This window comes from Falco rusticolus, chromosome 6, assembly GCF_015220075.1.
Source record: "Falco rusticolus isolate bFalRus1 chromosome 6, bFalRus1.pri, whole genome shotgun sequence".
Classification (NCBI taxonomy): Eukaryota; Metazoa; Chordata; class Aves; order Falconiformes; family Falconidae; genus Falco; species Falco rusticolus.
In genome coordinates, this window is record NC_051192.1 from 35139560 (window position 1) to 35156999 (window position 17440).

At 42.7% G+C, this 17440-nt stretch overlaps 1 protein-coding gene across 1 annotated transcript in view; it reads right to left on the reverse strand.

Moving 5' to 3' along the window:
• The window catches only part of ARHGAP18 (Rho GTPase activating protein 18), a 101228-nt gene extending 87602 nt beyond the window's left edge, over positions 1–13626 (reverse strand). Inside the window, exon 1 of the mRNA XM_037392503.1 lies at positions 13312–13626. Coding sequence (XP_037248400.1) covers positions 13312–13355 — 44 coding nt within the window. The 5' untranslated portion in view covers positions 13356–13626. The remainder of the gene's footprint in view (positions 1–13311) is intronic.
• Positions 13627–17440: the final 3814 nt, after the last annotated feature.

Sequence of the window (17440 nt, forward strand, 5' to 3'; positions counted from 1 at the left end):
CTTCTATTATTCCTTAACTGCTGTTAAATGTGTATCACGTAACAGTTTCAGAATAAAAATTGATCCACCAGGCCTAAGACAAAGAGAACATACAATATACTACCCTAACAGCATCAATTTGGTTTATAATTATTTGAAGTGGACTAGCCTTCTTTCCACTGAATACTATTTGTTCACTTTTGTGTCCAAACAAAAGTATTTCAGAAGTATTATTGAAGTACTACACTCATGATGGCTGAGTGTCATCTTTCCTTGTCGCCATTTGAGTAAACATAATCTTCCAGCAAGGGTCCTGAAGCAATTCCCTTTCAGGTGAGTCATCCATCATACCAGCCATTTAACTAGTTCAATGTGACACTTTTGCAAAGCGTGAAATGAACCACTACCTCACTTTCCTGCATGCCAAGACTGTCTCTTATTACAAATTTTAACTGGATCTAACGAATCCACTTAGCACAACTTCCATAGATACTTGAGGGTTTTTTCATGTTAGGTCCACCATAATAAATTGCACATAGGATTTTCATCATTTTATTTCAAACAACATCAATAACTTCCTATAAATACATTAGTAAATGGTGGTTTTCTGATAACCAAGAAATATAAGTGGCAAAATACTTGGCAGAAATCAGAGTTCTGATTCTGCAGTTCCTGTTAGTTGTACCATTTAATGGAATTATTGTTTTCTGCTTGATTTAATAGCGAGTACAGACTGGGGGCATGTGTGGGTGGGGGTGGGGTGGGGAGTGATTTCTGGCATTCATAATTCATATGGCAAAAAAAAATTGTTCTAGTAATCTGAGTTCCTTCACAGAAGTTGACGCTTTACCACAAATGTTTCTTCTGCCACATCCATTTAGTTATGCTGCATTTTTAGCAACTACTATCTGTTTAAAGTTGAATGACTACCACTTCTTAGCATCAAAGTAAAATCTATGTGACCATCCAGCTTAAGAGATAAAGAAACAATATTTTAATCTAGTTTTCTTTGATTACATGATAAAATTAAGCTTTTATTGAAATTTCTGAGTTTTTTGGAGTCCTGCTGTTATCCCATTTCTGTGTTCTTCACCTGGTGTGCAAGAGCTGATCCACAAAGAGTAGAGATATTTGTTCATTGCATCTCTGTGCAGAGATGAGTGCTAGGTGGTAATTCACAAAGCTACCATGCCTCTTAACTCATAGTAAAACACTTTATACACTTTGAACAATTGTTTAAAATTACATTTAGTCACACTTAATTCTCACTGGTTCTTACAAGCCTCATCTCCACTTAAAGGTACAGCATTCTTTTTTTTTCACTGTGCATGTTCTGTAGGGAGAGGGCTTTGTTAATAGGGGGCCTCCTTTGCTCGAAGGTGGATCTTTTAGCATGTTAATTAGGGTAGTTCACACATAGTTCCAATAATTTTCTGTTTGGTCTCATTAAACATTTGGTTCTCCATCAGCTTATCTTGTGCCCCAGCTCAACATATTTATTATGTGTGCCTTCCCCCAAGGCCAATTTTTGTTAAGTAGTTAACTAACATCCTCCATTTTTCAAATTCTTTCTTGTTTTTCACTATAGAAATTTACATTTTTTCCCCTCTCTTTTTCTTCTTTAAAGTAAATAATTCTTATCACTGCCTTTACAAGTTAAGTATCTGACGCAGCACCATTCACTAAACTATTACTACAGCTCTTGGATTCAGCATTTCCATATCCATCCAGTGGGCCATGAAGAAGTCCAAATGGCAAGTCTGAAGGCAATCCAGAGAGACCTCACGGCCTTGGAGCAACAGGTTGAGAGATCACGAGCACAAGTAGTGTTTTCTTCTATCCTGCTAGTTGCAGGGAACGGATGGTGCATGTAATCAGAAGATGAGACAGATCAATACCTGGCTCCAGGCCCGGTGTCAACAGCTAAATTTCATTTTTTTTTGGATCACGGGTCAGTTTACATAGCACCAGGCCTGCTGCAACAGATGGGGTTCACCTGTCTCAAAGGGGGAAAAGGCTCCTAGGTCAAGAGTTAGCTGGGCTCATCGAGGGAGCTTTAAACTAGATTCAAAGGGGGAAGGGAATAAAATCAAGTTCGTTAGAGATGAGCTTGGTGGCAGCATGCTGGGCTTGGAGGTGAGATCTATAGTAAAACTGATGTGCACCTATGCTGATGCCTGAAGCACGGGCAACAAACAGAAGGAGCTGGAAGCCACCATGCAACAGGAAGACTATGACATAAACACCCATCATGGAAACATGTTGGGATAACTCACGTGACTAGGGTGCTGCAATGGATGGCTACAAACCCTTCAGAAGGGATAGGCAAGGAAGGAGAGGTGGTGGGGTAGCTCTGTATGTCAGGTAGTGTTGCAACTGCCTAGAGCTGAATGATGGTGACAGCAGAGTTGAGTGTTTATGGGTAAGAATCAGGGAGAGGGCCAAGAAAGTGGATATCCTGGAGGGAATATGTTATAGACCACCCAACCAGGATGAAGAGACAGATGAATGATTCTACAAGCAGCTGGGAGAAGTCTCAAGATCATTAGCCCTTGTTCTCATGGGGGACTTCAACCTGCCTAATGTCTGCTGGAAATACAACATAGCAGAAAGGAAACAGTCTAGGAGGTTCCTGGAGTGTGTGGAAGTAACTTCCTGACACAGCTGATCTGTGAGCCAGCCAGAGGAGATGCCCCACTGAACCTGCTGTTTATCAACAGGGAAGGACTGGTGGGTGATGTGGTGGTGGGAGGACATCTTGGGCATAACAATCATGAGATGTTAAAAGTTTTTGATTCTTGGAGAAGGAGGGGGGTCAGAAGAACTGCTGCCTTGGACTTCCAGAGGGGCAACCTTGTCCCATTTCAGAGCCTGGTTGACTAAGTCCCTTGGGAGATAGTTATAAATTGACAAGGGGTCCAGGAAGGCTGGACATTCTACAGGAAGGTAGTCTTAAAGGTGCAGGAGTAGGCCGTCTCCATGTGCCAAAAGGTGAGGTGGTGAGGGAGAGGACCAGCCTGGCTGAACAGAGAGCTTTGGCTGGAACTCAGGGGAAAAAGGAGAGTTTGCCACCTTTGGAAGAAGGGGCAGGCAACTCTGGAGAACTGTAAGGATGTCATGAGGTTATGCAGAGCGAAGACTAGAGAGGTGAAAGCCCAGCTAGGACTCAGGCTAGCCAGTGCTGTAAAAGGTAACAAAAAATACTTCTACAAATACATTAGAAACAAAAGGAGGGCCAAGGATAATCTGCATCTTTTACTGGATGTGGCGGGGAACATTGTCACAAAGGGTGAGGAAAAGAAAAGGCTGTGGCACTTAATGCCTTCTTTGTCTCAGTCTTTAATAGCAAGACCAGCTTCCCCCTGGATACTCAGCCCTCTGAGCTGGAAGACAGGGATGAGGAAGAGCAGAATGAAGTCCCCACAGTTCAGGAGGAAACGGTTAGTGACCTGCTGCTCACTTAGATGTGCACAGATCTATGGGGCCAGGTGGGATCCACCCAAGAGTACTGAGATTGCTGGTGGAAGTGCTCACCAAGCTGCTCTCCATCATTTATCAATAGTCCTGGCAAACTGGAGAGGTCCCAGAAGACTGCAAGTTAGCCAATGTGATGCCCATCTACAAGAAGGTCAGGAAGGAGGAGCAAGGGAACTACAGGCCTGTCAGCCTGATCTTGGTGCCAGGGAAGGTCATGGAGTAGATCATCCTGAGTACCATCACGCGGCACATGTAGGACAACCTGGGGATCAGGCCCAGCCAGCATGGGTTTATGAAAAGCAGGTCCTGCCTGACTAATCTGATCTCCTATGAGAAGGTGACCCACTTAGTGGGTGAAGGAAAGGCTGTGGATATTGTCTACCTAGACTTTAGTAAAGCCCTTGACACTCTCCCACAGCATTCTCCTGGAGAAAGTGGCTGTTCGTGGCTTGGACAGATGTATTCTACACTGGGTTAAAAGATGGCCAAGCCCAAAGAGTGGTGGTGAATGGAGGTAAATCTAGCTGGAAACCGGTCACAAGTGGTGCTGCCCAGGGCTCAGTATTGGGGCCAGTTCTGTTTAATATCTGTATTGACGATCTGGATGAGGGGATCAAGTGCACCCTCAGTAAGTTTGCAGATGACACCAAGTTGCAGGGGAAGTGCTGATCTGCTGGAGGGCAGGAAGGCTCTGCAGAGGGATCTGGACAGGCTGGACTGATGGGCCAAGGCCAGTTGTATGAGGTTCAACAAGGAGGAGTGCCGGGTCCTGCACTTGGGTCACAACAACCCCACGCAGTGCTATAGGCGTGGGGAAGAGTGGCTGGAAAACTGCCTGGTAGAAAAGGACCTGGGGGTGCTGGTTGACAACTGGCTAAGTATGAGCCAGCAGTGTGCCCAGGTGGCCAAGAAGGCCAACAGCATCGTGGCCTGTATCAGAAACAGTGTGGCCAGCAGGACCAGGGCAGTGATTATCTCCCTGTACTCGGCACTGATGCGGCTGCACCTTGAACACTGTTTTCAGTTTTGGGCCCCCAAAAGGGTGGCGAAGCATTGGAACAGGCTGCCCAGGGACACGGTAGAATCACCATCCCTACAGGTATTTAAAAAATGTGTAGATGTGGTCCTTAGTGACATGGTTTAGTGGTGGACTTGGCAGTCCTGGTTTAACATTTGGACTTGATAACCACAAAGGTCTTTACCAACCTAAATGATTCTATGATTCTGTGATCTCCTTCATCAAGTTGCTCTGTACAGCTGCAATGCAAATTACATACAGACAGCCAGGATATGTTCCTGGCTTCTTTAATGTTTACTTGTAGGTTCTGACACTCAGATTCAATCATATGTAAGTCAGCTCCAGAAACCTGGGTTTTGGAGAAAAATTAAATAAGTAAATAAATAAAACAGACTATAGGGGTTGGTTTGCACCTGTGAAGAGGAGGGACTGTCCTTTCACTTCTGCTAGAGGAAATGCCAATTCTGCAGAAACGGAATGAAGGAAAAAAACTGCTTAAGCAATGGGAAGGAGGTCTGGCTCTCATTACCTCCTGTAAATCCCTAGGCTATGTGCTTTTGCCTCGGGAATTATGGTAAAGTTCATGACATTAGCACATGCCCTGGCCCAGAGCATGAGGAGGTCCACCACTCCACCATCTACAGACATTCCAATTTTGAAAATAGTATTAAACAAAACAGAATCAAACAAAATAAGGAAAATTATCTTTGTCCAGGCCTGACTGGCTGTAAGGAAAAAATAAACAGAATTTTAAACTCCATAAATAATACTTGCCTCGACTTCAAGCTTATTTTTGGGAGGACATGAAGTATGAGGGCTTCTGTTCTTAAAACTGCTAAATTTATTGAACGCCTGTGATTACTTCATTTTTGTCAGACATCTTTTTTTGAGCTTGCCTCCAAATGTCATTCTTGCCACTTTTTTTCTCGTATTCTATGTTTAGGCCTGGGTGGACATTTCTTTTCTCACTATTCGTTACTGCACTCACTGAGAAGAATATTTTTTACAACTGCAACTATATACCATTCTTTACAACTTCTTGCCATACCATTGCTTGACTTACATACCAGTAATTCCACCAAACAACTTAGTTTTTAATTATTCAATCTGGTAACTATTCAAATTCCCACAGCTCAGTAGGACACATAATAGCTAAGAGCTGTTCTGGGTTGCTGGCTTCTAGTAAGTAAAATGTACTTGCCTGCATTATTTTCTTGAGTGGATTTTCTAGCAATTTTCACTGTATTTCAAGCTCCTGCTTTAAACCTTACTTCGAATAAGCTTACTTTATGCAGCACTGTTTCTCATTTTGATCTTTGTGCTGCAGAGAAGAAAATTATTTAAGTGATGCAACCCTTCCCTCCAAGCTGGTGGTCTATGATGGCTACACTGGCTTTTTTTTTTTTTTTTTGGTCAGATTATGAAGGTGGTTTTGAAAGTACAAAGGAGGAATGAGGCTGATAAAAATTTATACTTATTACAACATAAGAATCAAGTATCCAATGATTCTATTGACCACTGTCACAGCAAAAATATAAATGGGAGTATTAGGCTTTTCAATTACTTTTTGCAGTCAGTTTTGCTGAGAGGATACGTCAGGAAGGACTAGAGGAAATAAGCGTCTGAACAGGACCAGTGAGGGAGTGAAGGTGTATGTGTGTGCCATAGAGTTATTATTGTTGTGTTCTGTAACAGAACTAGGGATATAACTACACAGCTATTGCAGCCATCTCCTTTCCAATGCTGGAAAAGCCACCACATGGATCACACAGCTTGACAGGTAGTATCAGAAAGAGAGGACACAGTCTGAGAAGTGTCTGACAGCCAGCCTTCTACTTGGTGGCAAGGGTCACCCTCCACCTCCAAATAGTACAAGTGTCTCTCTTCCCTTCTGTTGTGTCTGGAAAGGCTGGTGAAAAGCTGAAACAGCGAGTGCCCCATGTCATGCTTCCTGGGCTCTAACAATCCTCCTGCTGTTGTGTGGTTTCTGGGAGGTATCACATGGAGCAGAATGGTGAGAAATGAAATGCTAACAAAACATTGGTGATGGCCTTCTTTAGTCAAAGAGCTAGTCAAGTTTAACTGAGTGAAAACTGCTGGATGGGCACTCTTAATTCACTTTGAGAATTTTTTTGTCATTTACCACAGATTGGTCAGAAAGTGGTTTAAGCTGTTACAAAGCAGAGATGAATAAATATCTCTTTTTGAGCCAAATATGATCATGAAAGAGTGTGACATCTTTGCAGAGCTGATACACAGTCATTCAGTAATCCTTTTCAGTCAAAATGAGCTGAATTGACTACTTTAAATAGTGTGTCGTTACTAACAGCATTTTGCAGAGTGCATACCTTTTTTTCATCCTATGTCACTTTATAAACAGAGAGTTCAAGCTTACACATAGATGATCCCCAAGTCTAAGACCATGAGTTCTCTGTTCTACAGCCTTGCCATGGGCTTCTCAGATGTTCGGTATCCTCTGAAGAAAAAGAGTTGGCAGCTCCCTAAAGATAACTGACAAGTATGCAGCATCTTTGGTTGAAAAAATAAATAGATCTATCAAAACACTGTATAAGGTATGAGCAAAAAGCCTACAAGAAAGGAGTGGGAGTGGGGGGAGGGTATGATGAGAAAGCTCTGTGTTAGAGGTTAGAAAGTGTAGGCATAAAATGAGAATTGCCAGAAGTCAAGCTGAATCCTGACAGTTGACAGGTCCTGAGACCTAGCAATACAAATTAAAATAAATGTATACTATTCTTTGACAGCATAAAGGAAAAGAGAAATGAAATTGCAATGAAGTTGCTACACAGTAAGAATGGAGTTAAGATAATGTTGGCATGGCTACCCCAAAACTTTCTGACTCAGTCTTCTGTAAGAAGAATGACAGCAAAGGCCAAACAGATACTGAAAATGTGTGTATAACATTAAATCGCATTCAAGATAAAGCTAAGTTTTTAAGGATTGGTAAAATTAAGCCAGCCGGAATAATCTCCTGCCCCAAACATTGAAACAATTCACCTATGAATTCAATACTAAGTAATTAAAAAAATCTATCTTCTCAACTGATGCCTCATTACCAGAGAATGTCAACATAACAAATAGAATTCAGAAAAACTGGCAACTTTACACTTGTTACTCTGAGTTTGACAGTATGCAAGTCTTTTTAAGAACTTCAGAGGAAAGGATATTTTGAGACACAAAGGTAAATGGAAACCTGGGATAAAATACACAATGGCTTTACCAAGGTAAATCCAGATTTTGGTAATAAAATAGCTTGTTGCATTAAAGATGGGGGGCTGCAGCAGATCTAACCTATAAGGCCTTCAGTATTGCATTTGATACTGTACCACATATGGAACATACACACACAAACACGAGACTGGGAACAGTGCAAGTCTGTAAACCGGGGAAAAACTAGCTGAAAAGATACAGCAATACATTAGACTGAAAAGCGAATCAATGAACTGGGGGAAAGGGAATCTTCCTATTAAAACTTCTCAAGTTTCCCTGTTACTAATGATCGTATTATTCAATATTTTCATTCATAACTTTGGCACAGAAAGAAAAATGTGAAATTTACTGATAGTATGAAATTAGGGATATCAATTTAAAGGAAGTCCAGGATATTATATAGGAAAAGTGGATGAATAAAAGGATTGAAAAAAATAAAAATGAGACACAATTGCATGTATTTAATAGACATAATAACCAGATTTTATGCTATAAACCAGGGGACTCATCAGTTTGAAATGACAGATATTAATTGGTGATAAGGCAACCATCAGACAGTGCAGTACAGCAGTAAAAAAGGCATATGCAGTGCTACGTATATCTAGCTATATGAGGCTAGCAGGGTTTTAATATCATCACAGACATTGATCAGACATTACTTAAAATTATAGTATCACTTTCGATCACTCATAATGAAGAAAGATGTATTCAAATAGGGACAACCACATGGGAAAGAGCAAAATCTACTCAGCATGAGCAACTAAGAAGCAACAATAAAATTGCTGCTTGTGAGTGTGAATACTCATAAACATAGATATCTTGGGTGGGAAAATCAATTTAAGGTAACAGGCAATGTCAATACAAAAGAAATGTGTAGAAACTTCCCATTGGCAAATGTAGGCTTAAAATTAGCAATTAATTTCTAAATATCAAGAGGAGCAAGGAGGACAAACCCATCAAGAAGGACAAACAACCTAATATTTATGAAATGGATTAGAGATGGTAGATTTTTTTATAAGCCACAAGGTAGCACTCAGTGAGCTAAGAAGTTCTTTCCAACCTGGCATCCTCCCATGCTATGTTCCTGCATTAGGGTAGAAGAAGCAACTGAGAGTGGCTACATTAAATATAAAACAAATCTTACGTTAATGATATATTAAGCTTCTAAAAAGAACTTTGGAAGTTTGGAAGTCATGTCTATGTGTCCTAAGCATATTAATTGTTTTAATCTGTAATTTTAAAAATGAGATAAAATTATGTACGAGTATACCTTTGGCTTTGATGGGGGATAGAGGGGTTGGTGAGAATTGAAGACCAGCCAGTGGTCCATGCAGACCATTTGTATGCTAGTGCAGGAGCATAAGGAACTGTAAAACAATACCTGTGCTGTGTAACCTCACCTGTAGCACTCAGCAGAACCTTGTATCATTTACTTGTCCATCAGAGATGGCCACACTGGTATCAAGCCCCAAGAAGAGTGGAGGCAAGGATACCCAGCTGAACTCACGAATCATGATAGTTCCCTGGGGTGTTCTAAGAGGGGCACAAAATCTCTGAAAAAGACGTTTCACAGGGCAACACTGTCCAAGTATGGTAGCCAGGGATGCTGAACCAAAAGGTCCAGACTGTGTTTTTGTAACAGCAACATCAGCAGCTTCAACCTCTGCTGGACCTCTAAGCAGGAGGAAGTCATGCTCCTTCTCGCTCTGCTTCCCCAGCCCCTCTCTCCTCTGCTCCTTCCTCAAGCAAACCACGCACAGCCACATACTGAGGTGTTGGAGTAGCAGCAGTACAGTGTTTTGTCCAAACTTCTTGGTCTCGGGCTTCTTTTAGCAAAATGTGCCAGGCCAGCTGGAAACATTCCTCAGCCAGGATTCAGTCCATTGGCCACATCTTGAACCGTGCAGACCTACATAATGAATTTTTAAGAGGCAGATCCTTAAGTCCATGTTGATACCAAAGCGTGCTCAACCTAAGTGAGACCTCCTGATGAGTTTAAATATGCTGGAATCAGAGGGGTGAAGGTAGATGTGACTGACAGTGTTAGCAAAAGGGGTTTTATTTGCTGGCCAACCTTTTAAAGATATAAAAATTTCAGATATAAAAGCAGGGATCTCATGATCACTCCAAAATATTCTTATTAATTGCTGCTTCAATTAACAAACTTGTTGCATTTCATGTGACCGCTTTCAGAGACAGGTAAAAAAACAAATAATTAATTCGTAATAAATACTGAACTTCAAAAAAAGCACTTCAGGATTGGTACTGCTCTTTTCCACCTGTGTAGCTTAATTGTTTTCATTTCCTAAAATGAGGAACTACCACAGCCATGCTTCAGTTCGAATTTCTGCAATACAGTTTACTGTGGAAATCTGGTAGCATCAAATGTTCACTCCCCTCGTGAATGTCTTACATTCATAAGTCTATGTCTTCGTGTTCAGTTTGCTCGTGTTGCCTGTTGTTGTCCTTGGGAGCTGCTCTATCTGCCGCCATCTCCTTTGTCTGTTGTTCTCAAGGATCACTGCTCATCTCATCTTCTGTATGCTGCTCTGCTTTCACTTGGTGTGCAATCTTTATTTATGTAGGGATAATTACATAAAATAGATTTATATGAAAACATCTCGCCTTGCTCAGAATGTAATTCAGTATTTTTGCAATTATTTTCATGGCTGATCCATTCCCGTTCACTAAGCTTGCTTTTGTCTGACTGAAATTAATCAGAAGTTTATGACCGAACTGAATGGGACTTAAATGGGTACAGAACCATCCTCTATCAGGGCCAATTAATCAAGGTAAGTGTAAGAGATGAAGTACTGCTACATGATATCCTCTAGCAAGTATCAGTACTGCATTTAATGTATTTACTTCTGATTTTCAGAAAGGTAATTTTTTAGAATAGTTGTATAGTGCCCAGGGTTGTAAAATTCCTGCAGCTTTGGGATCCTATGTTTTGCAAGGTGTCATATTCAAAGGTAAGGCAGATTCCTATGATGTCCACATTTCTAACTGTGAAGTCCTACAGTGATTTGAATTAATTATCTGTTTCTCAGTAAGTACTGAATTAAGGGCATAATTGTGATTCTCTAAGGATCTGATTATATTAATTGTTTGGGCTGCCCAGTGTACTATTTTACTGGCACAGTCTAATCTTGTCACAAACTGTATTCTTATGAACTTAAGTACAGTTTCCCACATTCAAATATCTTTTTCTTATGACATATCAGCATAATATTTATTTACTTAACTGTGGCAGAACCTTAAAATCCAGTGCATGGATCCTTAGCATTTCTGTGTATGTGGCACTTGGGGGAGAAAAGGGACAATGGTGATGATAAGCCTTTTCCCAGCACACCAGCTGCCTAACTATTCTTAACGCAGTTGAACAGCTTATTTTTCAGTTTCCTTGCTGTTAACTGATTTTTAACTACTTCCATCCTCACGTATAGAAAAAAATATTACAGCATAGGTAGCCAAAAGCCTGCTAAAGTGGTTTAATCAGAAATAATAGTATTCTAAGAATATGTCAGACAACTTCATATGTATGCACTTTATTTTCTACTTTACTGTTTTCTGTGTTCATTGTTACATTGCTGGTCACTTGCTAATGCAGGCACAGAGTAAGCACAAGGTAATGCTTCATAGTAGCTGTTTGGCACCCTTCCCTGATCTGTTCCGCCCGCAAATACACTGTCCCACTGATGTGTACCAGTTCCAGGGAACACCTCTTACTCATTTATGTCCTTTCAGATACTGCCACTATTTATCACTCTAGCATTACTCAGTAAAGTATCTATCCTCTTCTTCAGCTTTGGCAAACGGAAACTTATCCTAATTCATGTTCATTCAGGACTAGTAAAATTAAATTCTTCACCTTTTGCGTTTACTGAGTCCCTTTGCAGCCACATCTCCAATAGCTCAATTTCTACTATAGAAACGAATTGCTGGACTTTTAAACATCTTCCCTAATTCTATTGCCATCTTTCAGTCAGCACTAAAGTAATTGAATTCTGCCTTCAGCCAGGCCACCGGCCATGCATTTATTAATTTTTTAGATATGTTCATCACACTTTCTCAATGCCTCGATGCTCACCCAGTAAGAGAAAATCTTCCTTTAAGTTTATGAAACTTGTTAGCTTCTGCATCTTTTCTCATGATATCTACAAAACATTTGACAGTGATCAGGCTGCTGCTGGTTTAAGAACATAACTGTATCACTTTGCTGCATTCCTCCATCTGTCTGCATTATTTTAATTCCCTTTATATTATAAAGTCTTTGAGGCTGAGATTTTTTTTGACTGATGTTTATAATGCAAATAGAGCCATGAAGCCCTGGTTCAAAAACAGCAGTAATTTGCTGCTAAACAAATAACCACTGTTCAGAGGAGGACAAGGGAAGAGAGGCAGGCATAAGGAATTGGCAAAATTTTTTCCATCTTGACTTCCTTCTCTATTTGCCCAGCAAAGGAATAGCAGTATAAAACTCCACAAATTTATAAAATTAGGGCTGTGATTTTGTTAGATTTGCAGGATAGTTTAAACAGTTTTAGAAGATAAAATATCCTATTGCAAAAAAACAGGTTAGAAACTGGTGACATTTACATGCTTCTCTCATGTAATTCATGCCCAAGTATTATTATTTTAATAGTTGTTCAGAAAAGTCTACAAAATGCAGATATCCTAGGAAACAAGCCTTAAATCACATCAATAAAAAGTTAGTTTGTCCTTTTTTCCACTCATTCCGATGGCTAACTTGGGAAAATTTAACTAATGAAATCAGTTGCTAGAGCTGGCGCACCTTACGTGAAAATGCTGCACAAAATATCACTGCTTTCACAAATTAAATCTCTGGCTTAGTGTATGCTCTCTCTTGAGACATTTTCTTCATGTTTTCTGTCAAGTCTTTTGATGCACGTTAAGTGTTCATATACAGGAGAAAAATTGTGATTCAACAGAATACAAGTGGAACGCCACCCGGACTGCATATTTCTTTGGTTTCTCTCCACTCGGAGCAAAAATATATGCATTTATCTGCTAAATTCTAATTAGAATAGATAACAATGGGAAAAACGGCTTAGTAGAGTATCCTGCCAGAAGTCGTACAAAAAAAAGAAGAAATAGGCAATTTGTCTAATCCATGCTATTCTAAGTATGCCACACAGGCGCTGCAGGGACATCAACTTCCCAGACTATAAACCAGTAACAGGCATTTCCCACGACGCGCCTTGCGGCGCTGCAGGACGCTCGGCTGGAAGGAGCCCGTAGCCGCGGGCGCGCCCGTGGGAGCGGCTGCCGGGGCAGGCAGCGGCTGCGGGAGCGGGCACGCGCCCACCCGCGGCGCCGGCCCCCGGGCTGCCACGCGCCCCCGGGCTGCCACGCGCCCCCGGGCTGCCACGCGCGCCCGGGCTGCCACGCGCGCCCGAGCCACCCGCAGCGCTGCTGCCGCAGCCGCCGGAGTTCGCCCCCCGATCGCTCCCGGCGCTGGTGGCGGCGCGGCGCGTGGGCGGGCGGCGGGGACCCCGCGGCGGGGCCCGGCGGGACGGGCGCAGGGCCGCCCCGGTGTCGCGCCCGCCGGGAGAAGCAGGGCGGTCGCCGAGCTCCTGCGCCCTTACCTCAGGTGCAGGTAATGCACCAGCTTCGTCACCACAGTCACCATCTTTCCGGATCACCTTCCCGCCGCTGCCTCGGGGGCGGAAGGGACGCTCGGCGAGAAGGGCGACGCTCTCCGGGGACTCCCGCCGCAGCGGCTCTTCCCCGGCCTTGGTCCCCTCGGGGCGGCAGCGGCTTCGCCTCTCGGCCGCGCACCTGCCCGCGCCGAGCGCCGCCCTGCAGGGAGACACGGCCGGCGCCCGGCCCAGCCGCGGAGGGGCCCGCCCGGGCAGAGGGCGGGGCCGGCGCCCTCCCGCGGGGCCGCCCGACCTCGACCTCCCCCGCCGTCCGCTCCGCAGGGGCAGCGCTCCCACCGCGCGGGGCCGGGCGGCGTGAGGGCACCCTCGTTTGGGGCGAGCGCAGGGACCGCTGCCGCGGGCGGCCGGGCCCCGCTCCGCCCGGTGCCGTCGGGGCACCCCCCGCCCGCCCGTTTCCCTCCGCTCCGGCCTGCGCCGGGGCCACCGTGAGCCGTCGGGCGGCGGGCCTGCTCAGGACAGGAGCGCTGGGGCCGGGCCCTGCGGCCTCCCTGAGGGACTCGACTTTGGTGGGGGCGGCCTTCCCGCCACAAGCCGTCGGGACGAGGCGGGGACCCGGGGAGGGCGGCAGGGCCTCCGCTTGCCGCTGCGGTGGGCGCAGCCCTCCCTGAGCCGAGGCGGGGGCGGCGGGAGGAGCTGGTGCGCGCAGGGGGCGCTGGCGCTTGGGGCGTGGGGGGGGGGGCAGCGGCTGCGCGGTGGGAGGGTGGAAGCGCCCCGCGGGATGAGGGCGACGGTCCCATCCCTGCGTGTGGCGCGGCCGGGACCTGCAGGTGCCTGTGTGCGCAGTGGGGCAGAGCTCAGCGAGGAGCAGGGGGCCGATTGCAGGCCTGGGCGGCTGCCTCACCGTGTGGAGCTGACGCCTTCACCCTGCTCGGCTCAGCTGAGGGCGGAGGAAGAGATGATTTGATGATGGTATCTAAGGTCCTACGCAGGAGGATTTGTCGTAGCAGAGAGCTCTTTAATGTACCAAAGGCATATGAGAAGATCCCAAGGACTGAGCAGAAGCTAGACAAATTCAGGCTGGGAACAATGAAACCCCTTTTTTGTTCTTGTATGGGCGCTGAAGCAATTTATACAAGGCACTGCTGAATCTTGCACTCTTGAAACTTCAGCTCTGCACTAGATGACTTGCTTATGTAAACCACATATAAAGAACGTCTAAATCTCTTTGGGGGTCTGGAGAGAATTGTGTGGTCTTTGTTACTGTGGAGATGAGCCTAGATGATCGCAGAGCAGATGATCAGAACAGTAACTCCAGGTGTTCAAATCTATGAATATTAGTTACTTTGTTTCTGGTACACTCCAGATTGAGAATACCCCTTCAGCCTTATTGTCCCCCTCTTGGGTATCCACCCTGGGCGATGAACCAGGCAAGACCCTTGACAAAGTAATATGTACTGAATGTAATTCAAAGATGATCATAATGCACACGTAAAATTACCTGAGGAAAGGTGGCAAATAAAAGTGTTCCCTATTTTCTGACATGGAATGCTTGATGTAATGACTTCCTCTAATGAAGCATTTAATTGTGTTGATAACATTCAAATTAACAAAACTTAAAAACAAAGAGAAATGACAGTACATTAAATATTTCCAGTTTGCCAGGAAGTATTTGGGGACTGTGGATAGCTTAGAAGTCAGTAGTGCCACAAAGATACAGTTTAAATATTTGATATAAATTAGAAGGTTGTACCTGCAAGTTACTATTCAGTCACCGTACACTCTTAAACTGGCTACTGTAAGTTGTGTTTCAGTTTTTCTGGGAAGAACTGATTTGAAATCCCCATAGACGGTAAGAATTTTAACTCAGTTTGTGTTTTGCTGTACTTTAAAATCCCATCTGTCTGCACATTTTTGACAGTATCGGACTTGTGAGAAAAGTGTGTTTGTTTTTTGTTGATGAGCCAGACAGAATACAGAGATTCTGTAAAGATACAGGACACAATGTAGATGATAGTTAAAGTAGATCTTTTTTTTTGGTAGTATATAAATATTGCAACTTGGACATTTTTGGCCCATTGTACATACAGTTTTATATCCCATATCCTTGAGCTTTCTGGGTTTATTACTGTCATTACTCTCTTTAAATTCTTTCTGTACTTATTGTATTTCTCAGCTCATGTCAATTACTGCTCGAAAATACATGCCCTTCACTTACTAACTTGTTACGCTCTGTGCTGCTCTACACCATTTACAGCTCTGCTCCATCAGTGGAGCAGAGGTAGTGTTTCACCTCTAGCAGGTTTAACACAGCTGGCTTCTTTTCTGTACTTGATGATCCCCTTTTTCATATTTCTTTTTAAAATTCATTTTTTCTCGCTAGCACTTCTTAAATAATCCTTACTTGCTAATTCTATGCTTGTATTTATTCATATAACAAACCCATTACAAAAAGATTAAAAATATGATGTAGCTGTGATCTAACAACACTGTTATAATTCAAAGTGCCTGTTCCCAAAAACACATGAATCATCTTACTAGGCTAAAAATTGATCTGACATACTCATTTTTTTCTTTTTTTCCCCCTACAAGAATTTAAACTTTCCATAAAACAAAAATTCTGAAAAGTCTGTATTACAATTTCTAAAAGAACCTATCAAAATGTTTAAAATAAAATGTACACTTTAGGAGTTCTGTTTCATTATTGTTTTGCTTTATTCCATTGTTTGACTTTACTTGTTTTACTTCATGTTCCAGTGTATTTCAGTAGTCAACAAGATAACATATGTGTTTTGATTATATTCTGTCAACAAATTTCTACAAAAATAATTTTTCTTTGAAACAGATTTTGTGTAATCAGCATTTTCTAGCAGAAGGCTACCCATCAGAAACTTTGAACCATTACAAGGGTTGAAAACTTAGCCCACTTATTTTCATCATGCTAACGATGAAAGCAAAGCTTTTCAGGAGAAGGTATTTGATTGTACACAGTGGACAAGTGAGGCATAAGCTCTTGGAAGGGGGAAATTAATTCCTAATCCTATTAGTTAATAGGTGACTTATTCCCAGCTGTATCATCGTATGTTCTTTTTACAGTATCTAGTTGATTTAGTACAATATTGGTTTTTCACATTCTTACATTTTTGGCTTGCAGTACTCATTGGGATGTATACAAATCAGCAAAGCTCGCACGAGGTCATGAGGTTGAAATAGAAGAAGAACAGTGTAATAGGTGTAATTATGGGTAAAGAGTCTGAGAAAGAGCTATCGCCTTTTGAAGTCAGAGCTTTGCCTGCAGAGGAAATCCTTGGGAAAGGATTCGAATAAGCTCCATGGAGTGAAGAGGAACAGTCTCCATCAAAATGCACTTAGAGTATTGTCAGAAGAGTTCACTGACTCTAAAATGGATCAGGTGATTATGATGAGGTGTCAGGAGAATATGGCAGTTCTCAGATGTCTTGAGCATATCACATTCTAATACATAAAAGCATGCAGTTCCTCCTAAAGAGTGAAGTGTTCATAATTTAACACAGTCTGTAGGCAGAACTCCCAAGAGGCAAAAGAAGATTGTGGTGACAAAGCTGAATTGTATTTGGTAGCCTAAGACAATCTGCATTTGTGAGGCTGGTGTGCTGTAGCAGCAATTGTCGTTACGAGTCCTAGAATTTGTGTGAGACTTAGTTTTGATAATTTTGAAATGTACATATTTTTTTTTTTTTTAATGGAGAAAGCAGGTTTGAGAACAGAAATGCACCATGGGCTACTAACATCAGCAAGGTTCTTGCTGCAGCCTCAGAAAGAGCATTTATGATTGCAATAAAATCATAAATGCACGGCATTTGTACTGCTGGTATAATCTAGTAATCTAGTAGATACATAGTTTAATAAAAGCAGAAAAATTTTAATATAAGTTTTTTAATCTTTTAATCAGTTGGCTGTATCATGGATAACACTTACACATACTTAAGCATAAACAATACTTACACGTGCTTTATAATTTGCTTTCCACAACTAAGCAATAATATATTTCAAAGTTAAAAATGAAATTATGTAAGATAGGTGTCTTCCTAAAATTCCCACCAACTGTCCATGTATATTAGATAAAATGATACGGAAC